The sequence below is a fragment of the Nipponia nippon genome, unplaced genomic scaffold (genome assembly GCF_047370975.1).
Source record: "Nipponia nippon isolate SJK-2023a ecotype South Korea unplaced genomic scaffold, ASM4737097v1 scaffold_5, whole genome shotgun sequence".
In the NCBI taxonomy this organism is placed as follows: Eukaryota; Metazoa; Chordata; class Aves; order Pelecaniformes; family Threskiornithidae; genus Nipponia; species Nipponia nippon.
Window position 1 is genome coordinate 35,614,551 of NW_028262369.1, and position 19,283 is coordinate 35,633,833.

General features: G+C 37.9%; 1 protein-coding gene across 7 annotated transcripts in view; it reads left to right on the plus strand.

Moving 5' to 3' along the window:
- Window positions 1-19,283, plus strand: part of ADGRL2 (adhesion G protein-coupled receptor L2) — a 395,707-nt gene that overhangs the window by 314,252 nt on the left and 62,172 nt on the right. For all 7 annotated transcript variants that reach the window (XM_087730654.1, XM_087730655.1, XM_087730657.1 and 4 more), the window contains one exon: window positions 7,421-7,634. In XM_087730654.1, coding sequence (XP_087586780.1) covers window positions 7,421-7,634 — 214 coding nt within the window. The remainder of the gene's footprint in view (window positions 1-7,420; window positions 7,635-19,283) is intronic.

The following is a 19,283-nucleotide window of genomic DNA, read 5'->3' on the forward strand; positions in this document are numbered from 1 at the left end:
ACGGCAAGAAAGAAAAGGGTAGAGTGCTTTCTGCGAGCTGGCAGAGGATCAAGTGTGTATGATGTGAAGGAAAAAAGGAAGGAGATTCTTGGAGCCTGAGAACAGACATCTGGCTGGCAAAAGAAAAGAAATATCATTGACAGATGAATACTGTTTCAAACTGGGATAATTTTAGATCAAGAGGGCAAAGTTTTGCTCTCATGCATACAGCTCCTACTGCAAGGGATGGGAAAGGTGCATGCGTATGAGAATAAAATTTGGTTCTAAGTGAGAACTGAACAACACGCATATTTTTACACTAGATATTTAGACTTTCATGTTTAGATCACATGGTTTCCATCTGCCATATGTAGGCATTGCTAAAATGCTGCCAGGAACCAGGCTCTGGTTTGGTGACTTTCATTAAAGGAATTAGTGGTTTCTATCCAGTTTCAGTGTGGCTGGATTCAAAGTGCAGAAGCCCATTTTCACAGTTTAGCATTAATTAGCACTCTTGTGGCAGCCTCAGCAGGGAGGTGAAGGATTAAATGGGCATGAAGACCAAACTATCTCTTTTCCCATAGTGGTGATTCCTTCAAAATAGGGTTGAGACATGATGGACTAATGTGGGGATGCGTGCACGGCTGCTGTCTGGGCTGTTCTTGTTCTGGATGATTGAAGGACTTCAGTCTGCAGATCTCCGTAGCACTCTTTTCTCTCCTGCTATTTAAAAAGAAACCACAACAAACCCCAACAAAAACACAATCCAAAAAAACCCTTAATTCTGCTACCTTGGAGAGACGTATTCTCGCCCTTCTGAATGAGGGGTGAGAGCTGTTTAGGAGAATTTAAATGCGATCCTTGCCAGCTGTACACACGAAGGATCGACGCTGTTACATTAAACGGCAGAGATGCTGCTGCTCACTCTAGGTTTTGCTGAATCATTCAACAAGGTGCAGAAAGCAGGTAAGCCCTGACTCTTTTTTTGCTGAAGAGAGCCTCACAGGGATATTTTTGAGAATTGCACAGAGACTGGAAAACATAAGAGGAAAACTGTAATAAGTTTCAGTGAACCTGGAAGGCAGGACCCATCCTGGTGTGAGTCAGAGGGCGTAACTCAGGCTTCTGTCCTGAATTTCATTAATCAGACATACTGCGCTTTATGTTTATGTACACTGAATATTAAGTATATAATTACAGAAAATTACTTACTGTTGTAATTCTGCTGCTCACACTGAATTTTGAAAAACACTAACATTTGACAAAGGTTTTTAAAATTCTAGAATTTTTTAAGACTAAATCACAATCTAATAAAATGTAAAAATTATCGATAAAAAGCCATCATTAGTTACTTAATATTTCTAAAAGCTTTTTTTGATGGCAATTCATATTTTTATTTTGTAAGAGACAGGCTTCCAGATTTTAGCCAAGTAATTAAAATATGAAACGGTATGTCTGAGAAGCTGAAGTCTAGAAACCAGTGTTAAAAATCACCCCTCACAGCTAATTTATTCAATTAAATAGTTGCCTTGCTTCAGTGTAATTTATGTGCACGTTTAAATGGTCAAGTCTCTTCTTAAGGGCTTTGGGCCTCTTTGTTAAAGTTCAAATAATGAACATACTTTCATGTACCTTGTTTTGAGTTAATCCCATTTTTATTAATGAGTTAAAAAAATGAGAAAGATGTCTTTTACTAGAAAATAGATTTCCTTCACTAAATAATCCCTTTTCTGTAGATGTCCCCTCCTTCCCGCATCTTAAATGAAAATAATGAGTATATACTTAAAATGGCAAAGAATACAGCTGTAGGAGAATATTTTTGAAATGATCGCTTCCTGCCTAATTTTACCCTGACTGAACAGTGGGGTTTTGTCTGCCGGGCTGCAGCGCGGGCTGGCTGTGCGCTGGCTGCTGGGTTTCCCTGAAAGAAGAGCTGAGTGCTGTGAACTCCAGACCTCTGTGCAGTATCAGAAGCTCTTACTGTGCCAGTGTAATCTTTTAATAGACATGCTTGCCAGAATGACTTTTTTCCTTCAAAGATAGAATTAGAAAGCACAGTTGTCATTTAAATTGCCTCTGTCTTTGTTGTAGTTGGTAGTGATCTGTTGACCAGGATTGGATAATTTAAAAGCTGTTTAACAAAATAGCATGGTTGTCTGTGTGAAATATATACGGTGCTGAGAGACGGGGAGAAAAGTCTCCCTTGACAGAGTTCGTGGGATTCTTTAGAAACTGCAGGATGCTGAGGCTTTTCTGTGAAATTACAAAAGCTTTACAGAGCCCATGTTGAGCATTTGCATGATTTTCAGATGGCGAAGTATGTTCAGCTGTCTCTGTGCACCCTCCGTGCATGCACGTACACACTTCGCTGGGAGAAGGAGAGGATTCTCAGCACAGTTTTCGTCGGGCTTTTCATTTGTTGAACATATATTATTGAAATGCTGCCCAAGATGCATCACTTCATCTTGTGTAGAACTTGAATCATCATGTTGCATGATTTGGTAAAATAAAAGAGATTGTGAAAGAGACAACTGTAAACATTCTGTTTGAAAAGATGTGCTCTTTTCAAAAGACCTTTCTGTTAGAGCCAAATAACACAAGAAGCAATATTCCCTTGCTCGCAGAGACATATATATTTATTTCTGCAAAGATTTGTTTTGGATTCTCAGTTCTTCCAGTATCTGCATTCTTTGAAATAATTTTATATTTCCATGTTGACTTTCTCTGTGCTTTAAGTTTTAATCAAAGGTTCCTTGCTTCTGATGTCGAGGGGTACTGATGTTAGCCTGTTTACATTCCACTATTTTTCCTCTGTATGGGGTGAACATTCAAATGTGGTGGTGCCTTTTTGCTTTTATCTACCCAACTTAGCACACTCTCTTATTATTGACAGCTCAAAAAGATGGTATGCTAGTGGGCAGGATGCTGTGAATTATTAACTTTTCTTTCCACTTTGACAAATTTAGGTTATCTTTCTAAAGACAAATCATTTCTTATGAAGAGCCAAGACCATAAATAAGGCATTGCAAACTTCTATAAAACAATTTTTAGCCAAATGCGAATTTAACGTATTTCTGAAACACGGTTCTGAGTTACATTTCTTTCATAGGACTTGCATTTTTTCATTTCATAGACTAAAGTATAAGAGGAAAGCTTTTTGTTTGTGATGTTTCATTTAGATTTTTTTCTCGGTGTATTTTTCTGCATGGATTGATCAACAAAGCGTTAAAGAATGTATATTGCCACTGAAAATCCCCTCTACCTTTTTTTTCTTAGAAATGCAATTTTGCAAAGGCAGTTTATTTTGTTCTTTCAGTAAAGAGCCTGCACTCAACTAATTTGTGAGCAGATAAAACGTGCAGGAAACATATGTTTGCCAGGAGACTTGCCTATAATCAAAATAGTCAGCAGGACAGAAACCAAGCTCTTTTTCTCATTAGGTATTAATCTTCTTCAATTTAAAAAAAAAACCACACACACACAACACTGATTAATATATACAAACGCGAATGAATCAGAGACAGCATATGCTGCCTTTGGTAACAGACGCTTACTTGAGTTAATGTTTAGGTTGTGCTGGAAGTCCCAGCCCCGGCACCAGAAAGGTCTCTGCAATCGGGAAGCACTTTGCATTCTTGGGCGGCAGGCAGCTGAGCGGTGTCATCCATGGCACAGTTTGCCTTGAAGCAATTAGCGGGAAGAGGAGGAATGTTGATTTCAACTGCAGGAGGAGAGCCAAACAAGAGGTTTATGCAAGGTACAGTAAGGCAAGCAGCAGGTTGAATGCAGGTTGGTTAGAAAATAGTGTTGAAAATATTCATGAGGAATTGCATTGGAGATACAGAGTTACCAGTGACAACAGTAATTATTGACAGAGCCACATACTTACGTCTAAAAAGCTCTGGAATGATGCAGAAGCAGGCGGTAGCATTCAGATGCTGGTCGTTCAAACTTCCATCCTGTGGCAGTGCATCTGTTTATCGGGAATTATCTCCTGAATGTAAATGAATTTCAGTCCTAAGTCATTGCACCTGTTGCCAAGAGGTATTTATTCCAATCACTTGCCTAAAGCGGAGGGAGTTATTGCTTGACATTTTATAGCTCCAAAAAAAGCTGTCGTTTCAAAATCATTTGTTCAGAGAGGAGAAAATGGAGCAAAACAGTTCATTTTACCCTAAGCACTGCTATTTGGCAGTATTCACATTTGCACGGCACAAAGCTGCAATATTGATTTTTCGCTCACAGGGCCTCCCACTAGTTCTTCGTTCGATTGTCAGGGTTGCAAGATGGATTGAAGTACACTTTGCTTGTTGATATGCTTATTTTTTCTTTGTTGATAGGAAAAGATTACAAATAAAGCTTCAGAATAAAGATCACAACAGCTTTGTTAGTGGACTTTAAATTTATTTGTTTTATTCAGTTAAAATTCTTTTTGCGCCATAGAGATTCGTGAGAGCGGTCTCCCCACCTAATGCATGCTGCATTGTTTTGCTTTATTGCTTGCTGCTTTTACAATATAACACCTACATTACAATCTCAGGTGTGTCCTCTGTTGCCTGTGAAGTGATCTAATGTTGCTCTAGTATTTTTAATGTTTGTCCTAATACAGAATTTCTCATGGATGCCTGCAGGGGGAAAAAATTGCAGGATAAAACACATTCATAGTACTTATAGCAGTTGTCATAGATGATGAAATAAGATTTGCAGGCAGCTGATCTCTGTAACAAACTGCGGCGGTCTCGTGTTTGGATTCAAGGTATTTCCTAGCAGAAGTGGAGGCTGTGCTGTAGGATCTGCAGTAGGGGTTCAGTACTCGTCACAGGTAGCTCAGTGTGGGTTTGTCAGCCTTGGCCCCATACCGATCCATACGTTTGACCTGCTGCCGCACAGATGCTGCATGCATAGCTACTGACACCTCATCGGCTGTACCCTACACACTCCCGTCCCTCCCCACTCTGCTCTTCTGCAAAAATCCCCTTTGGACAGCCGAAGCCTCTCTTCCCCTTCTTGCTGATCGAAACCCAAAAGTGGGGCCATGCGTCCATGTGACAGCACGTGTGGGGCTCCCGTGGGAGGGAGGGAGGGAGGGAGGGGGAGGCCAGACTCCCCAGCCAGGCCGTGGCAATGCCTCATGCCAGGGGAAGCCCTGCTGAGTGCAGGAGATACAGGCACCATTGCTGCCAGCTGGAGGGATGAGCTTTATGTGGACAGCATTAAATTTGACAGGAGCGGTAGGATGTACGAATGGCAGTCACTAGCAGCGTTATATTTGGTCCCACCGCAGCTGTCGTGATGGTAATTAATCAAAGGAGCTGCTGTATGCATGTGTGGTGGGGGCTTTGCGCGTACCCCTCTCTGTGCCCATTTCACGCCCTCGCTGAGCCGTGAGCAGCTTCTGTCTTCGTTGTATTAATTTGCTGCATGGGAGGAACATATAGGGTGTTAATGTGATGGATTTGTGTTTTAGCTCTTTCCAGCTTTCAGCTCATGATACTTAAGAAAGCCACTAATAATAGTCTTTGCTATTGCGCGTAGTACGTGTAGCCAAACTGACAGCCAGGAGTGAATTTGAGGTAGAACTGTGGTGCTTTCTACAGCAATATGGCTTCTTCCCTTATTAACAAATACTGAAACATACTGGCAGAGTAATGACACCCATTTCGTGTAGGATATGTAGTGTAAAGGCAGATCTGGTTGCTGCACTCTGGCCTTCCCCTTGCGCCGGGGTGAATTGCCGCCCAGCCAAGGAGCTGGTCCTGTGAGACCTCATCAGTTCTTCAGCAGTAGAGAGAGGTTAGCGTCAGACCGGCCCCTCGCATTAGTTTACTACACAAGTCGGACAAAAGCTGGTGCTGGTGCAAAGGGGAAGGCAGTGGTGTGCAGGCAGAGGAGGAGCGGACGGGAAGATGGGCTCTGGCTGCCAGGGAGCCACATCCTGACACTGGCATGATCATTATCAACGGCTCTTTTTTGCAGTCCTAACAGATAATCATAATCATCTTCATACAGTAGGAGTTTTAATCCACAGATCATTAATTCAGTAGAAAAAGTGACAACCTCTGGTTCGTGTGAAAATTTACTATCAAGGGGTTATCTCAAGTTGTTCTTGATCTTTTTAGATCCTTGCTTCCTTGCCTCTTCTAACGCATCATACTTTTAAAGAAAAGTTTATTTTCTTTGCCTTCAAAACACCGTAGAGCTCCAGCTTTCCATACTTACTAGCTGTTTCTCTTTGCTGTCACAACTTGTCTCCAGCAGCCTGCACTGAAATATTAATGGCCTTGTGCTACTGCATTAGGATGACTTTTTTTTTAAAAATAGGAAATATCTGTGATTCTGTTGAGAATTTAGAAAGGATTTACTATTTTAAAGAAATGGGTATTGAACACTATCATGTTACCCAACTTGTCTTCCAAAAGACAGTAATGCACACATTTTGTAAGAAACAGAAATATTCTGTTTAATAACAATACACTAGCATCTGTGTACAAGAAAGTGTAGTATACAGCTACAGTTGTTTTTTGACGCAATATATTTTTTGCCTAAAGAAATGTCTGCAAAAGGCAAAACATCTGGATGAATATCTGGACCATTGTTTTGTTTCTAAGGCATTTGATACTGCTTCATTGCTCTTAGAGAAGTTACCTGGTTTTAGGAATTCTCTCATGCAGAAAACCATGTTAAAAATGAGAATTCCCTGAAACACATATGGAATTTTTTGGAGGGACAAGGAGATTTTATACAGTGCACATCTGCAGCTTGCTGTACTGATCATTAATATATTTGTTCAAAATCTTAGCTGTTTGTGGTTTTTGTAAAAGGCACAGTAAGGAGCACTGAAGTTCAACTAGGTAAAGTATCAGCATGTATATTGGGTCTGGTGGCATAGATATGTCCATGTTGGGGACATAAAATAGCTAAGCAAAAGAAACCAAGTCTTCCCGGAGAAAGGAAGATACAAATTAAGAAAGACTAATGAAGTTCGAATTACGGCTTTGTTTTTTTGTTGTTAGGTTCTTCTTTTTAAAATCACTTCTGCATTTGTAAATCCTGCCTGCTCTGCTGCTTCCCACTTTCAGACACGGCCTGTCTGACTGTGCCCAAAGAGGGGAGAAAGAAGCAGGGAGAATAGAGGTGGAAACAGGAAACTGCAATATAGCCGTGCAGACAGGTGCTACTGTCCGCCATGGCAAGGGTTAGAAGAAGTGAAGAGGAATTTCCTCCTTTCCCAGATTAAGGACACAGCAGCAGTGGTGGAGGAATGTAACGGTTTCATGAAAGATGCTTCACTTAACATGGTACCAGGTCAAACTGTTTAAAGGTGCACTTCCTTTAGCATACTGAGGAGAGTTAGTGCCTGTGTGACAGAAGAAGAATAGTCCAATGCAATAACATCCTTTAGGCTCAATCCCTTTTTTTTTTTTCTCCTTTTTTTTTCCAGGTTTCAGCCGAGCAGCGCTACCGTTTGGTTTGGTTAGGCGGGAGCTCTCCTGCGAAGGCTACTCCATTGACCTCCGGTGTCCGGGAAGTGATGTTATTATGATAGAAAGTGCTAACTATGGACGGACAGATGACAAGATTTGTGATGCTGACCCTTTCCAGATGGAGAACACGGAATGCTTCCTTCCAGACGCCTACAAAATTATGACACAAAGGTAAAAATACGTATATCATTTTGAGGAGTAAAGAGGAAAAATGCCTGAATTAATACGGTAAGAGGTATATACTGTAGGAAATGCTGAGTTGGGGTTGCCAGTTTGCTGTTGAGGTAGTATTATTTCTATCTAGTAATATTAAAAGGAAATAAAAAGGCCAGTTGCAATTAGAGAGGTGGGTTTTTGGTTTTTTTTTAATTCTGTGAGGAAAAGTTAAAAAGCAGGAAGATAACTGCAAGGAGAATGGAACAGTTCACTTATTTGGAGATTCTCTGTCTCCTGTCTTTTAGGTGGTCAAACAGCACTCAAAATGTGTCCAAATGGCTGCTGCATTTTTCAGTAACTTCTACATTCCCTGGCAAAGTTACACATTTCCTATGAATGCTGTAAATCATTGCCATAGTTCCCACCTGTAAAATGCATCCAATGCAAAATGCCAGAATGATTAAATGCAAGGATGATTATATGTCTTTATACATGGGCGTACAGAAGCATATATGCATATAAGCACAAGTTACATTGTCTTAGTGGCAGCAATTGTCATTCAGAGAAGGCAATCGGTCAGAAGAGTGTTTTTAGTACAAAAGGTGCATCAGAACTAAGATTCACAGAAATGCCTGTGCTACAGGCCGCACATGGGCAGCAGTCACCTAGTACTGACAATTGTGGAAACGTCAGCACGAATCAGTCACTGGCATTGTTGCTGGCTTAAACTACAAGCCTGAGTAAGTTCAGGATTGGTGAGAAGTTTCCCTCCCCATGCATTTTTTCCTAGGGTGAGGAATCTGAACAAAAGGGGGATGGGACTAAGCTGAGAGCTTTCTGGTGCATGTACACAGATGTGTCAAATGAAACATGGAAGTTGTCCTGCATGCTGTGCTTCATTTACTGTGTTCTGTTTGAACGTGGTAGCGCTCAGTAACATATAGTCACATCTTAAAAATAATCTCCCATTTTGATTTCCCAATTCACTCAAGTTGTCGTGAGTGTGACTTAAAATTTTTTATCACTTTCATGTGAATATGTGGATGTTCTCTACTTCTATAGTCAAATATTTGGGCTAGATCTCAGGCTTCAATTTCAAATGCTGGAGGTAAATTAAGGATATCAGGCCTTTTATTCTTGTTCTGTGTTCAACCTGTGACTTGTTCTGTGATCAGTAAGGGAAAGGCTCCATCAGTATGCTATTAGAAAGGTAATATAACTTCTTTAAATCATGTTTGAATTATCTTTTTGTGGTTCTAGTTCGTTGTTGTTAATTAGATCAAGCCAGATTTCCATTGAGACCGCAGTAGCAGTGTCATCATCCTCTAATCTGTCAACTCCCTTTGAAACCACCTTCAATTGCTTTTGTAAATGTAGTGCCTCTCTGTAGACTTCCTTGTTGTGTAAAATGCATGTTGTGTTTTGATCAAAGTCCTCCTTATGTTCACTGCAGATATACAGATTAAGGTAGTCAGAGACAAATATAGAGGCGCAATCTTGCTTAAAGTGACATCAAACTGTTATTGGAAAGCTGAAATTTTAATCCTCCCCTTTCAATTAATCAACTGTAAGTTTATGATAGCAGAGAGTATTTTTGAACTTCCCCAATCTTCCACCCTTTTTCAACAGATTAACATGAAGTTGTGATCACATGTATGACATTGGTTCAGAATATCTTTGCTCAGAGAGAGTTTTTAATTTTTGTGCTTTTTTTTTTGTCTGAACAAATGTCAAAGATCATTTGACACTCTGCTTTCTATTTTTGTCTGGCATTTATAGTAATTTGGAAGTTGGCTTTTGTAGTTTTCTTTCTCAGATCCTGTCATTAAGTAAAAAAGCTGTCTCTTGCCATGTTTAATCTTTTCTCAAAATTGCTCAATTTGTGCTACATTGCAAGCGTAGAAGAATGTTGCAAATTTCTTATGAAATATTAAAAGTTCTTGTATCTCATTTATTTATAACTGCATTGGTGATCATAATTTTTTGTTGTCTAAGGCAAACTGTTGTTTGGTACTCAGCACGTGTCCTTGATCTGATATCTAAAAGTATCGTATCAGCTGTATTTTGATGGCAGCAATTGCATAGAAAAATATCACCTGAAGGACTATCAGATTCATTGTGGTTTTTTTTTTATTTTATTAAACTGACTAGAAAAAAACAATCCGTTAGAACATTTGATCCCAGGGAAAATGTTTCTTCCTTACCTTTAGAAATAAGCAGCAATAGTTTCTATATTGCTACTTAAAATCTCAGAGTGTTTACTTTTAAGGACTAATGACATGTTTTTATCGCTTCAGCCAGCAGTGTTTTTACCACTGTGTTTGACCACTCAATTCAGTTTAGACCTGCAGTTAAATGTAGTTCCACGGCAATTATTAAATACTCATCATTCATTTGCAGCATTACTCCAGAGCTTTTGCACAGCAACTACATTTACTGCAGTTACAACGTGAAAACACTAGCTTAATGAGATCAATACTGTGAAATCTGAAGATTGAAAAATAAGATGAGGTTTCCAGTTTAACACAAAGCCATGTAATCACATGCCCTGCTCCCCTTCCAGAGAATTTGAGATACTATCACACAAACTTTGCCAGTGTCCTCTGATGCATCAGCTCCTCTTTCTCAGAACAAGCTGCTACTTAATCTTTTCTCCTTCCCTTTTCTTTCTTTTCTGCAGTTCTCAAAAGATTTTTAACTTAATTCTTTCCTAGGAAGCCTGACTAGAACACTAATGACTTCATTGCTTTGCTTTTACCTTTGTAAAGTAGTTATTAAATTTTTAGTCCCTGATTGAAATTACATCCCAATTATTCTAGAATAAAGTCTTTCAGATGTATTTAGATTCCGTGTAAACTTCAGACTGGCACGGTTAAAATTAAAGCTTTGAAGAAAGAGACTAGACCTTTAGAAAATCTCTCTCTCCTTTCACACTTCTCTGATAATTAACCCCAGCATTTGCATACAGTCAAGTTTGAGAGGTCCTACCACACACTAAAGTTGAATATAGAAATGGGCTTATTTCTAGAATATTTGGCGAGGGAGTAGTCTAAGTGAGTGGCTGAGGACCCACGTTTCAGGCAGTTAGACCTTAAAATAGTCAGACTCCTTGGTGCTCTGCTGTCCTTTAGCAGGGACAAATCTCCTCTGTTTCCTCTTCGTTTAAAAAGAAACTAAATGAACAGGGAGCAGAGGGTGCAAAGCAGCCTGAGGAAATTGCTCTAGTTGCTCGCTCATAAAGTGTGTTTGTGTGGCTGTAGCCAGAAACTGTCATGAGACTTTGAAGTTGATAAGGCTAACTAGTACTGCTTTTTATAGGCGCAGCAGTGATTTGAAAATTAACATGATAAAATTTACTTATGACCTAGTCTTAAGTCCACTTCTGTTGCAAGCAGATTGCAGGTGGATTGTGTGAGTTATATTCAAACCGCCTGTGCGCTTATGGGGACTTTCTGCACCAGCGTCAACTTCAAAGCCCTACTCTGCAGCTGCAGGTGGATGGACTGTAGGTTTTTGTTAGAACAGGCACTAAGGGTTACATAGATACCACATAGTGTTTGGATTTCTGTTTTATTGGCTTAAAATAATAATGGATATTTAAAAGTACTTGTAAGTACATAAAATCGATTTCAAAGGTGAAGGCATATTGTGTATGTAATTTTAAAGTGGAACAATAAGCTGCTAAGATGCGTTTTTGCATGCTGGGACCTTTCTCTTCTGAATTTAAAATAGTCTTTTTTTAGTAGGAATAATTTTTCCTAGTCTTAAACTTTTTGTTTAGGAAAAGTTATTATTATTTTAAAGATTATACACCATAACTATCTTTGGATTCCAGTACAGTGCAATTAGATGATATTTTTTGCCTCTGTATTTAAATAAATACTTGGGTAGTGTGGCAGATAATAATTTTGAATAATATAATTTTAAATCTTGAGAAATCCAATATTAAAAAAAGTCAGGTCCATTCCAATCTGTACATCTTATTTTTTGAGTAATTTACAGTCATAGCTATTGGTGGGGCTTGTAAAAAATTAATGTTTTGTATTTAAAGAAAATACAGCTTATTAACTCTGAATCTATGGAATCATTTACTTAGACGCAAAATTCAAGCATTTAATGTTGACAGCCAAATTAATGTTAACTTCAGAAAGAAAACATTGTTTACCTCCTAATAAGGCTAAAATACTTCAAATTTTTAAATAGGAACTTGTGATCTGATACTGAGAGCATAGTTGTGATCATTAAAAAGAAGAATTCCAAAAAACTACAGACTTTGCAGACCATGCAAACCTCCACATTAAAACATATAATCTCACAGTTGGTATATTCAGTTTATTTTTGATCTGCAACAGAAAGGAGGTTACCTCAATCCTGCACTGAAATGGCCGTGAAATTCTATTTTCATCTACAATTTATACTATAATTGTAGCTTTATGTGATCTTTACATCTTTACTAAACATATTTAATCAGTATCATTTTGCTTTTTAAATATGCACAAACAAAGCAAACCTCATGATAATATGTAAGCATAAATATAAAAAGATGTTAGGTATAATAGATGAACTTAGGGAACTGTAATTTTTTTAAATACCCTTCCCTTTTAAAACATTGCTGCAAAAAAGTTAAAGGATTAAAGAGGAATAAATCCTTTTCAGCAGTGGGTGTTTTTTCTTTTGCACTATCCTGTCCTATCTATAGCACATGGAACACATGTACCTTCAATTACCATGTCCATCATGACACGAGTGAAGAGTTCATGCTTGGGTTTTTGTTACCATGAACTTTTCTCACATGGTAATACTCTTAACCTGTTATGTCCATCATCTCTCTGCAAGACAGCTGCGCTTGCACGGAGGGTCTGCAAAATGTAGGCAAAGTGCCCCCTGCCCCACAGAGTGATCAAGGGAAAGCTGAAGGAAGCAGCGTATCCATTCCTTCTCCTGAGACTTTATTTTTTTCTTAGTCCTTCCCAACGGGGGAGTGGGAGAGTGGAGGTGTTCATTCTTTTCCACCTATTCACATGTCCAACAAATACGTCGTTTAGAAAAATCCGATATTTATTGAGTGAGACATTTTTGAAAGAAAACAAAATGGGTTCTCCTCTGAAGAGGACACATCTGTCAAGCCCTCCATTTTGTTCCTGCTTGTCAGGTCTGCAGAAGAAATACCATAGTAGGGTCCTTTCAAGTGAAAACAAGTTTGGTCTGTTCCATAACGTGAGTGAATGAAGAAAATCTTCCACTGGACTCCAGGCTTGGAGGGACAGTGGGTAAATCTCCTATAACTGGTTAATCTCACTCACTGGAGTGAAAAGGTCTAGCCAAAAGCAAACCTCGAAGGCAAAACCTGCTGTGGGATCACTGCAGAGCTGAATTCAAGCCTTTACAACACAAAGAAGCATTTTAGTACCTCAAAAACAGCTTCCTCAGACAGGGCGCAAGGTTGATTCTCTGTTTAAACTGTAGCACGTTCCAGATTTGCATTTCTTAATGTGATTTAAAACAGTTTTCACGGGCAGGATTTTATCCTCTGCCATTCACAAATGACTGTAATAGTGGTAATGGCGCACTTTACTTCGGGGGTCTTCCAGGCTTAGACAAGGGCTCTGCTGACCCCTGCTGCTATCCTTGCTTTTTCCCTTGCTTTTCCTTCTGCAGACGAAGATTGCCTCCCTTTGTCAAAGATATTATGTAGTGAAAAGTGTCCCAGAACAAGAGATATACCTTGCCTTTTTCTACTCTCTGGTCATTAAAAGCTTGCATATCTGTCCTTTTCGTGTCAGGGAAATACCAGTGTTGATGATAGGATAGTACAGGCTGATGTGGATAAGGTACATGCTCGGAATTTATGCACATCAGAGTTGCTGTGGTACTGATGCTTTTCTCATGTACGAGGGCCTTCTATTGCTTTGGCATGCCAGCGGTTTCTGTTTCAGCTTGCTGACAACTGCTTCACAAAACATTTACCGTACAAGATTATCAACATTAGATATCTTTTTTTAAGCATCCTTTAAAAATGAAGGCGTCTACTCATCTGAAACAGACATAGGTCTTAGTACGGCAGTCATTCCCGTGAGTATTTTGATGTAGCAGAAGCTTAAAATACTCTTTATTTTTAAATTAAGCTTTTCACAATACCAGGCCATGGCCAGATTGATTTTTGTTTTGTTTTGTTTTGTTTTCTGTGTGTTAGTCACAAGACTTAGTTATGACTCAAATGTAAAGAAAAAAGCAGAAATACACATAGCCTATTTTCATGAACTAGGCATAATCACAGAGCCTAGAATATTCATGAAGCATACCGTAGTTCTTGGCTTTATTTCAGAAAAAAAACAGTAACACCCATGACTAAGAAGAACCTTATCTGGCATTGTGTATTTTCACTACCATTAATTCTTAATATGAAAGTAGTAGCTCCAGTTTACTCTTTAAAAATAGGGGGGTTTATTAATGGGGTTGTTCCATCGTGGCATTACTTAGTAAATTAAATACCAATCCTCATATTACGAGGTTCTGAGCAGTCAGGTAAGGTGAAATAGCTGTGAGTGGTACTTGATCATCTTTTTGCATTGCGTTCTAGTATTATTTTCTGCAGAAGAAATTATATTACACATTAGCAAGCACATAACACACGTGTTGCTGTAATCACGGCATTGGACAAGCTACAAAGGAAACAACAAAAGGATCATTGATACCAACTAAAGACATTTAAAATTTAGATTTAGTTTACTTCAAAAAAGATTGGATTTATTATTTTACCAGGGTGTAGCTTGATCTTTTATTTAGTGTTTTCATATCTTATATTTCAGTTGTTTTCTTTCCTTTGTTATTGGCAAAAACACCATCAAATTCTTAAGTCAGTGTATATCTTATCTGGCAGGATCGTATATACATATTCATCAGTCTTTCCTTGCTGTTCATGGGTGAAAATAAATATAAATAACTATACATATGTATACATAAATTTTTAATTATTATATGCTGTTTTTGTATATTTGATCATCATATAGAATACATGCTTCAGCCTGTGATTTTCTAGGTTTTTTTTTCTCATTTCTGAAAGGCGCTCTACTGGGTGTGCACCCTGTTTAGCCTACAGTTAATCATATACTATATGTTTTGGGTATGTAGTTACCTCTCCTGGTAATTTACTAATGTTTTTGAGAACTTGACTGAGACAACATTGCTCAACCTTCAACATCTTTCAGTTGAATGTTGTGTTCTCTTGGAGGAATTTGTATGAATTTTATAGTTTTCACATTTCTAGTCTAGCCAAGATAAGTTCCTGGTTTAGTTGTACTTAGAACTTTATTATTAAAAAAATTGTGATTTACTTACATATTACTGTGCCAAATTTAGTTCGTATAGAATAATACTGTAATAATTGAAGCCTATTAATTCCTCCCACCCCAATATATCCTCTATAATACTTAGCCAAAACAGCTACATTATCTGATAAGTTGATTTAGGACTTTATACATGTGTTCATATAGCCATTTATCTCAACCCTTGCTGAGGAGACCTTTATTAAGCTGTGATGACTGCTGAATATGAAATGTAACCAAGATTATTTTTTTATTCAAATATAATTTAAATATTCATCAAAGAGGAGTTATGCTTGAAACTGACAGAGACTATTAACATCAAAAAATATAATTAACTGCACTGGGTATCATGAAGCAGAGTTAGCCAAATAGCCGAGAGGTCTAATTGCTCTAGAGTCTGAGAAGCAATAGTTTTATTTTATACTGTTGCTGTGGAATTAATAGTGATGTGGTTTCCTATGCGAGACAATTAAAAGCTGCCTGTTAAGGTTCATTGCATTATAGGAAATCCGTTGAATATCACTTAGTAAACAGAACTGACATGGAAAAGGTACATGAAGATGGGCAGAGCAGGGTATAGATCGTAAATTAGGACAGATTAATATGAATTAAATATATGTAAGTAAATTATGAGTACTTTTTAGTGTTATAAAGTCAGCAGTAGTGATGAAAGTGGAAAGTTTTCATTAGTAACACAAAGGAAATAGAATTTAAAGATTATTACAGTGAAGCTGTTTAATTCAGAGGAAAGGAATAGAAGAGTAACATGGGTTTAAAAATTAAAAAGTAGGTACAGAGTAGTATAGAAATGAGCAGATCTCATATTCTGGAAATTTCCTTCTGCCACAGAATAATCTCCTACTTATAATAAAAAGAACCTTCTGACCTTTGTGGCTCAATTAAGCTTTTTAGTTGAATTCAACAAGAAAAAACTTCTTTATTGAATCCCATAGATTCTGCCTGTGCCCAGGCTATACAGTCTGAAAAGGGCTGGCCATATTCATGGCATTTTGACATTAATGAGGTTGCTGGAATGGAAAAGTTTAAGGATCAAAGATACAAGCAATAACAGTATTTTACAGCATTTCTTTTTTTTCTCTCTAATAATAAAATTGCAATCTAATTGTTTAATAAATAGGCCATCATTACCGAAAGACATAGATAATTCCCTGCTTTGCATTTTATTTTCTACGTATTGCAGAACAATAAATAGGAAAAATGCTACGGCCACAAATGAAAGAGGTCTTTATTTTTTTTTCATATAATAACTGTGAATGAAAGGAGTTTGCATGTATGTTCTATAATTTAGTATGATAGTCAACTATGTTTTTTAAGAAGCAGTCTGAAAAACTAGTGTCATACTGGTAACATAAAATCAAACAAAGAATTCAACTAGAATTTGTGTTTTATAGAAAGATTGGCTGCCTGTTTCATACATTATTTAGCATGCTTACCCTGTTTATATCAGTGACATAAGAGTGCGTGCTACTTTCTCAGAAGAGTACTGTCTTTGCCGCTTCACAGCACAGTGGCTTGTACTCCCAGGCTTGCACATGGTGTTAGCAGATATTTAAAGCACTTCAGCCTAACATTTTATAGGTCATGATGAACTGAGCCTATAAAACAAGTTACTGCAATGAAGTTAATGCAGTCTTAAGAGTGTTACATAGACCAAATACTCAGTATTCAGTGTATTTTTAGCCTGCTGTAGACACATCAACGCAGAGGAAAGGTTCTTCTCACGTAGAATTTTTCCATGTCAAACCTGCTTTATAATACACTTGCAGTGCAGAATCTTTACTACAGATTTACTGTTGAAAGCTGTATTTTTTTCCAGGTTTTCACTATAATACGGTAGCTATCAGAACCTTTGAATTTCAATTTCTTCTAGCACGCGCACACACACACGTACACAGGCAAAACAGGTCCAGTAACATTTTTAAAAGAAATGAGGTAGCAGAATCATTTCATTGAGCAAGCTGCCCTGACCAAAGTCATATAGTTCAAACACCTTACAGGAAGAAGTCTTACTACTTCTTAATGACACCGAGCTGTATAACGTTTCATCTGGCAAGATATGTATTTTGTCATTGTATTTGCAATACCTTTCTTAGTAGTAATCTGTGATCTTTAACCTTACTGTTCATTGCTTCTCAGATATCTTGCTTCTTGTGATATATATCTATATGATGAAGGAGCAATTTTGAAGTGTATTTAAAACACATATTTTTCAGCACTGTAAAATGGTTGTTTCACCATAACTCAGATTTTGTGCACCTTTTCCTCTGTCTATTTAATACATTCATTTAGGCTGACTTGTAAGCGACAGTTCTGAACCCATAACCTTTCCCTGTTTACTGAATTTCTTAACAGCATTGAACTCAACCGTACTATTACACTTGTGAAGCTGTAGGTGTTTTCTCATCTAGGATGTAGTAGCACTGATACTGCCTTCAGTATATTATTCTAGTGCCAGCATCACTGGTGGGTATGAAAAACATCATTTACTTTGTATATTTAGCTTTCTTAGATAATTTTGCTGCCTTTGTGGCAGAGATACAGCCAAAGAACACCTCCTGGAGTCGCATTTAAAGCAGGAGCACTTTGGGTAATGTGCTGTAGACAGAACACATATGAGTTAGTGCTCAGTTATCATGCATGCCATCAGCAATGCCTTGTTGCTTTCTTATCAGTCACTTCCTGCTGTCAGCCCAGTGCTTATTTCAATAGAAAAGGATTTGCATCAAATGTAACACAGTATTATGTATGGCTAACATGGGGTTTTTAATTGTGCAGGCACATGAGACTCCTTCAGTGGTAGACAGTTTGATAAAAGGATTAGATCATGAATATTTTTGACACAATTAAAGATTATCTGTGCATTGACAGAGCCAAGCCAGTGAATTTTCTGATGTGTTTTTTACAGAGGTTGAATCTGCTTGACTTGCATAAAAACCAGCCGCAGAATATGCAGGATTTTTGCAGATGTAAAAACAAGTAAACAAAAGCAGGCCTCTAAACTTTTTTGGGTTTAAAACCGGAAGTTCCAGGAATCAGAAAGTGCACAGCTCAAATCAGTAACTTAATCCCTTAACTGCAAATCACAAAGAAGAAAGTGGGATTGTGCTTTCCAAGTTAGAGCAGAAGGATACTTTTGCAGGGAAAGTCCTATACCTGGAAGCCCTGCAAGCTTTCCAGATGATAATTAGATCCAGACATCACTGTGGTTAATGAATAACAGTGCTTTTGTGACAGGCATTCCTCTCAGAAGAAAAGAAAGTATTTGTAGTGAGGACTCTCAGACACATTTTAATAGGAAATGACACCACTGTTACAGGGTTGATTAAAGACCTACCAAGGGACAGCACTTCTGGAAAAAATCAGCAGATGAAATAAGAAAAGTTGTAATTTTATTATTAGTTACCAGTTAAATATATATAACTTTAAAGCCATGAAATCTGCATTAAAAATGATGAGAAAAAGGACCGTACCATCTTGCTAGCAGATGGCACTTTTATCAATCTCGTAAAATAACCAAGTTGTCTTTTGGCCTCTTGCTCAGCATTTTGCTTCGAGTTCTGTTGAGCCATGGAAATGAGTCACTCCGTAGCCCTGTGGAATTGGTAGATATGCAGCAGTGGGCACATGGCCTCTGTTGATGAAAATTATAACCCAAAAAGGGGATATTCCCCGAGGCAAGTTTACAAAAAACAATTTATTCTTTTTCACCCTGTAAAACTCATCTTACATGCAGGATCTCTTGCATTATTACAAACTCTAATCCTCTGAGTGGGTAATTAACAGACCAGAAAAGCCATTTGTGGAAACAAAGAGCCATAAGGGTGAAAAATATTTCTCCGCTGAATGATCTTTAAGGAGTAAATAATTACAAGAGTGAGAGGTTTGGGATGACCAATCTAAATCTGAACATAATTAGGATGAACACAGTTTGAAAATCGAAGCAGTTGGCATGTGCAACAATTCTCATATCAGAAGGCTAATTAAATATTTAAAAGCCCCAAACCCCTCACCATTCACAGAAAAATAACCTGCCACAAAAGGGTCTGTAACTTTGCAGATAATTAGGAAGGGTTACAGGGGGAAAAAAATCACAGACTGGCTCCAAGGTTCTGCAAGGTCACGTCTTATTATGGTGTATCTTTTATATGGTCTGATAACAAGTTTCTTGCTAATTTAATCTAAGTAGGGCATCCCATAGCGATTTCCCATTTCCCTTGTTAAAAATGTGATCGTTTTTCTAGATGCAAACTGCAATAGGTGAACATTTTTATAAATAATTGCTCCTAATTGATACAGGCTATAATATTTTTAATTATTC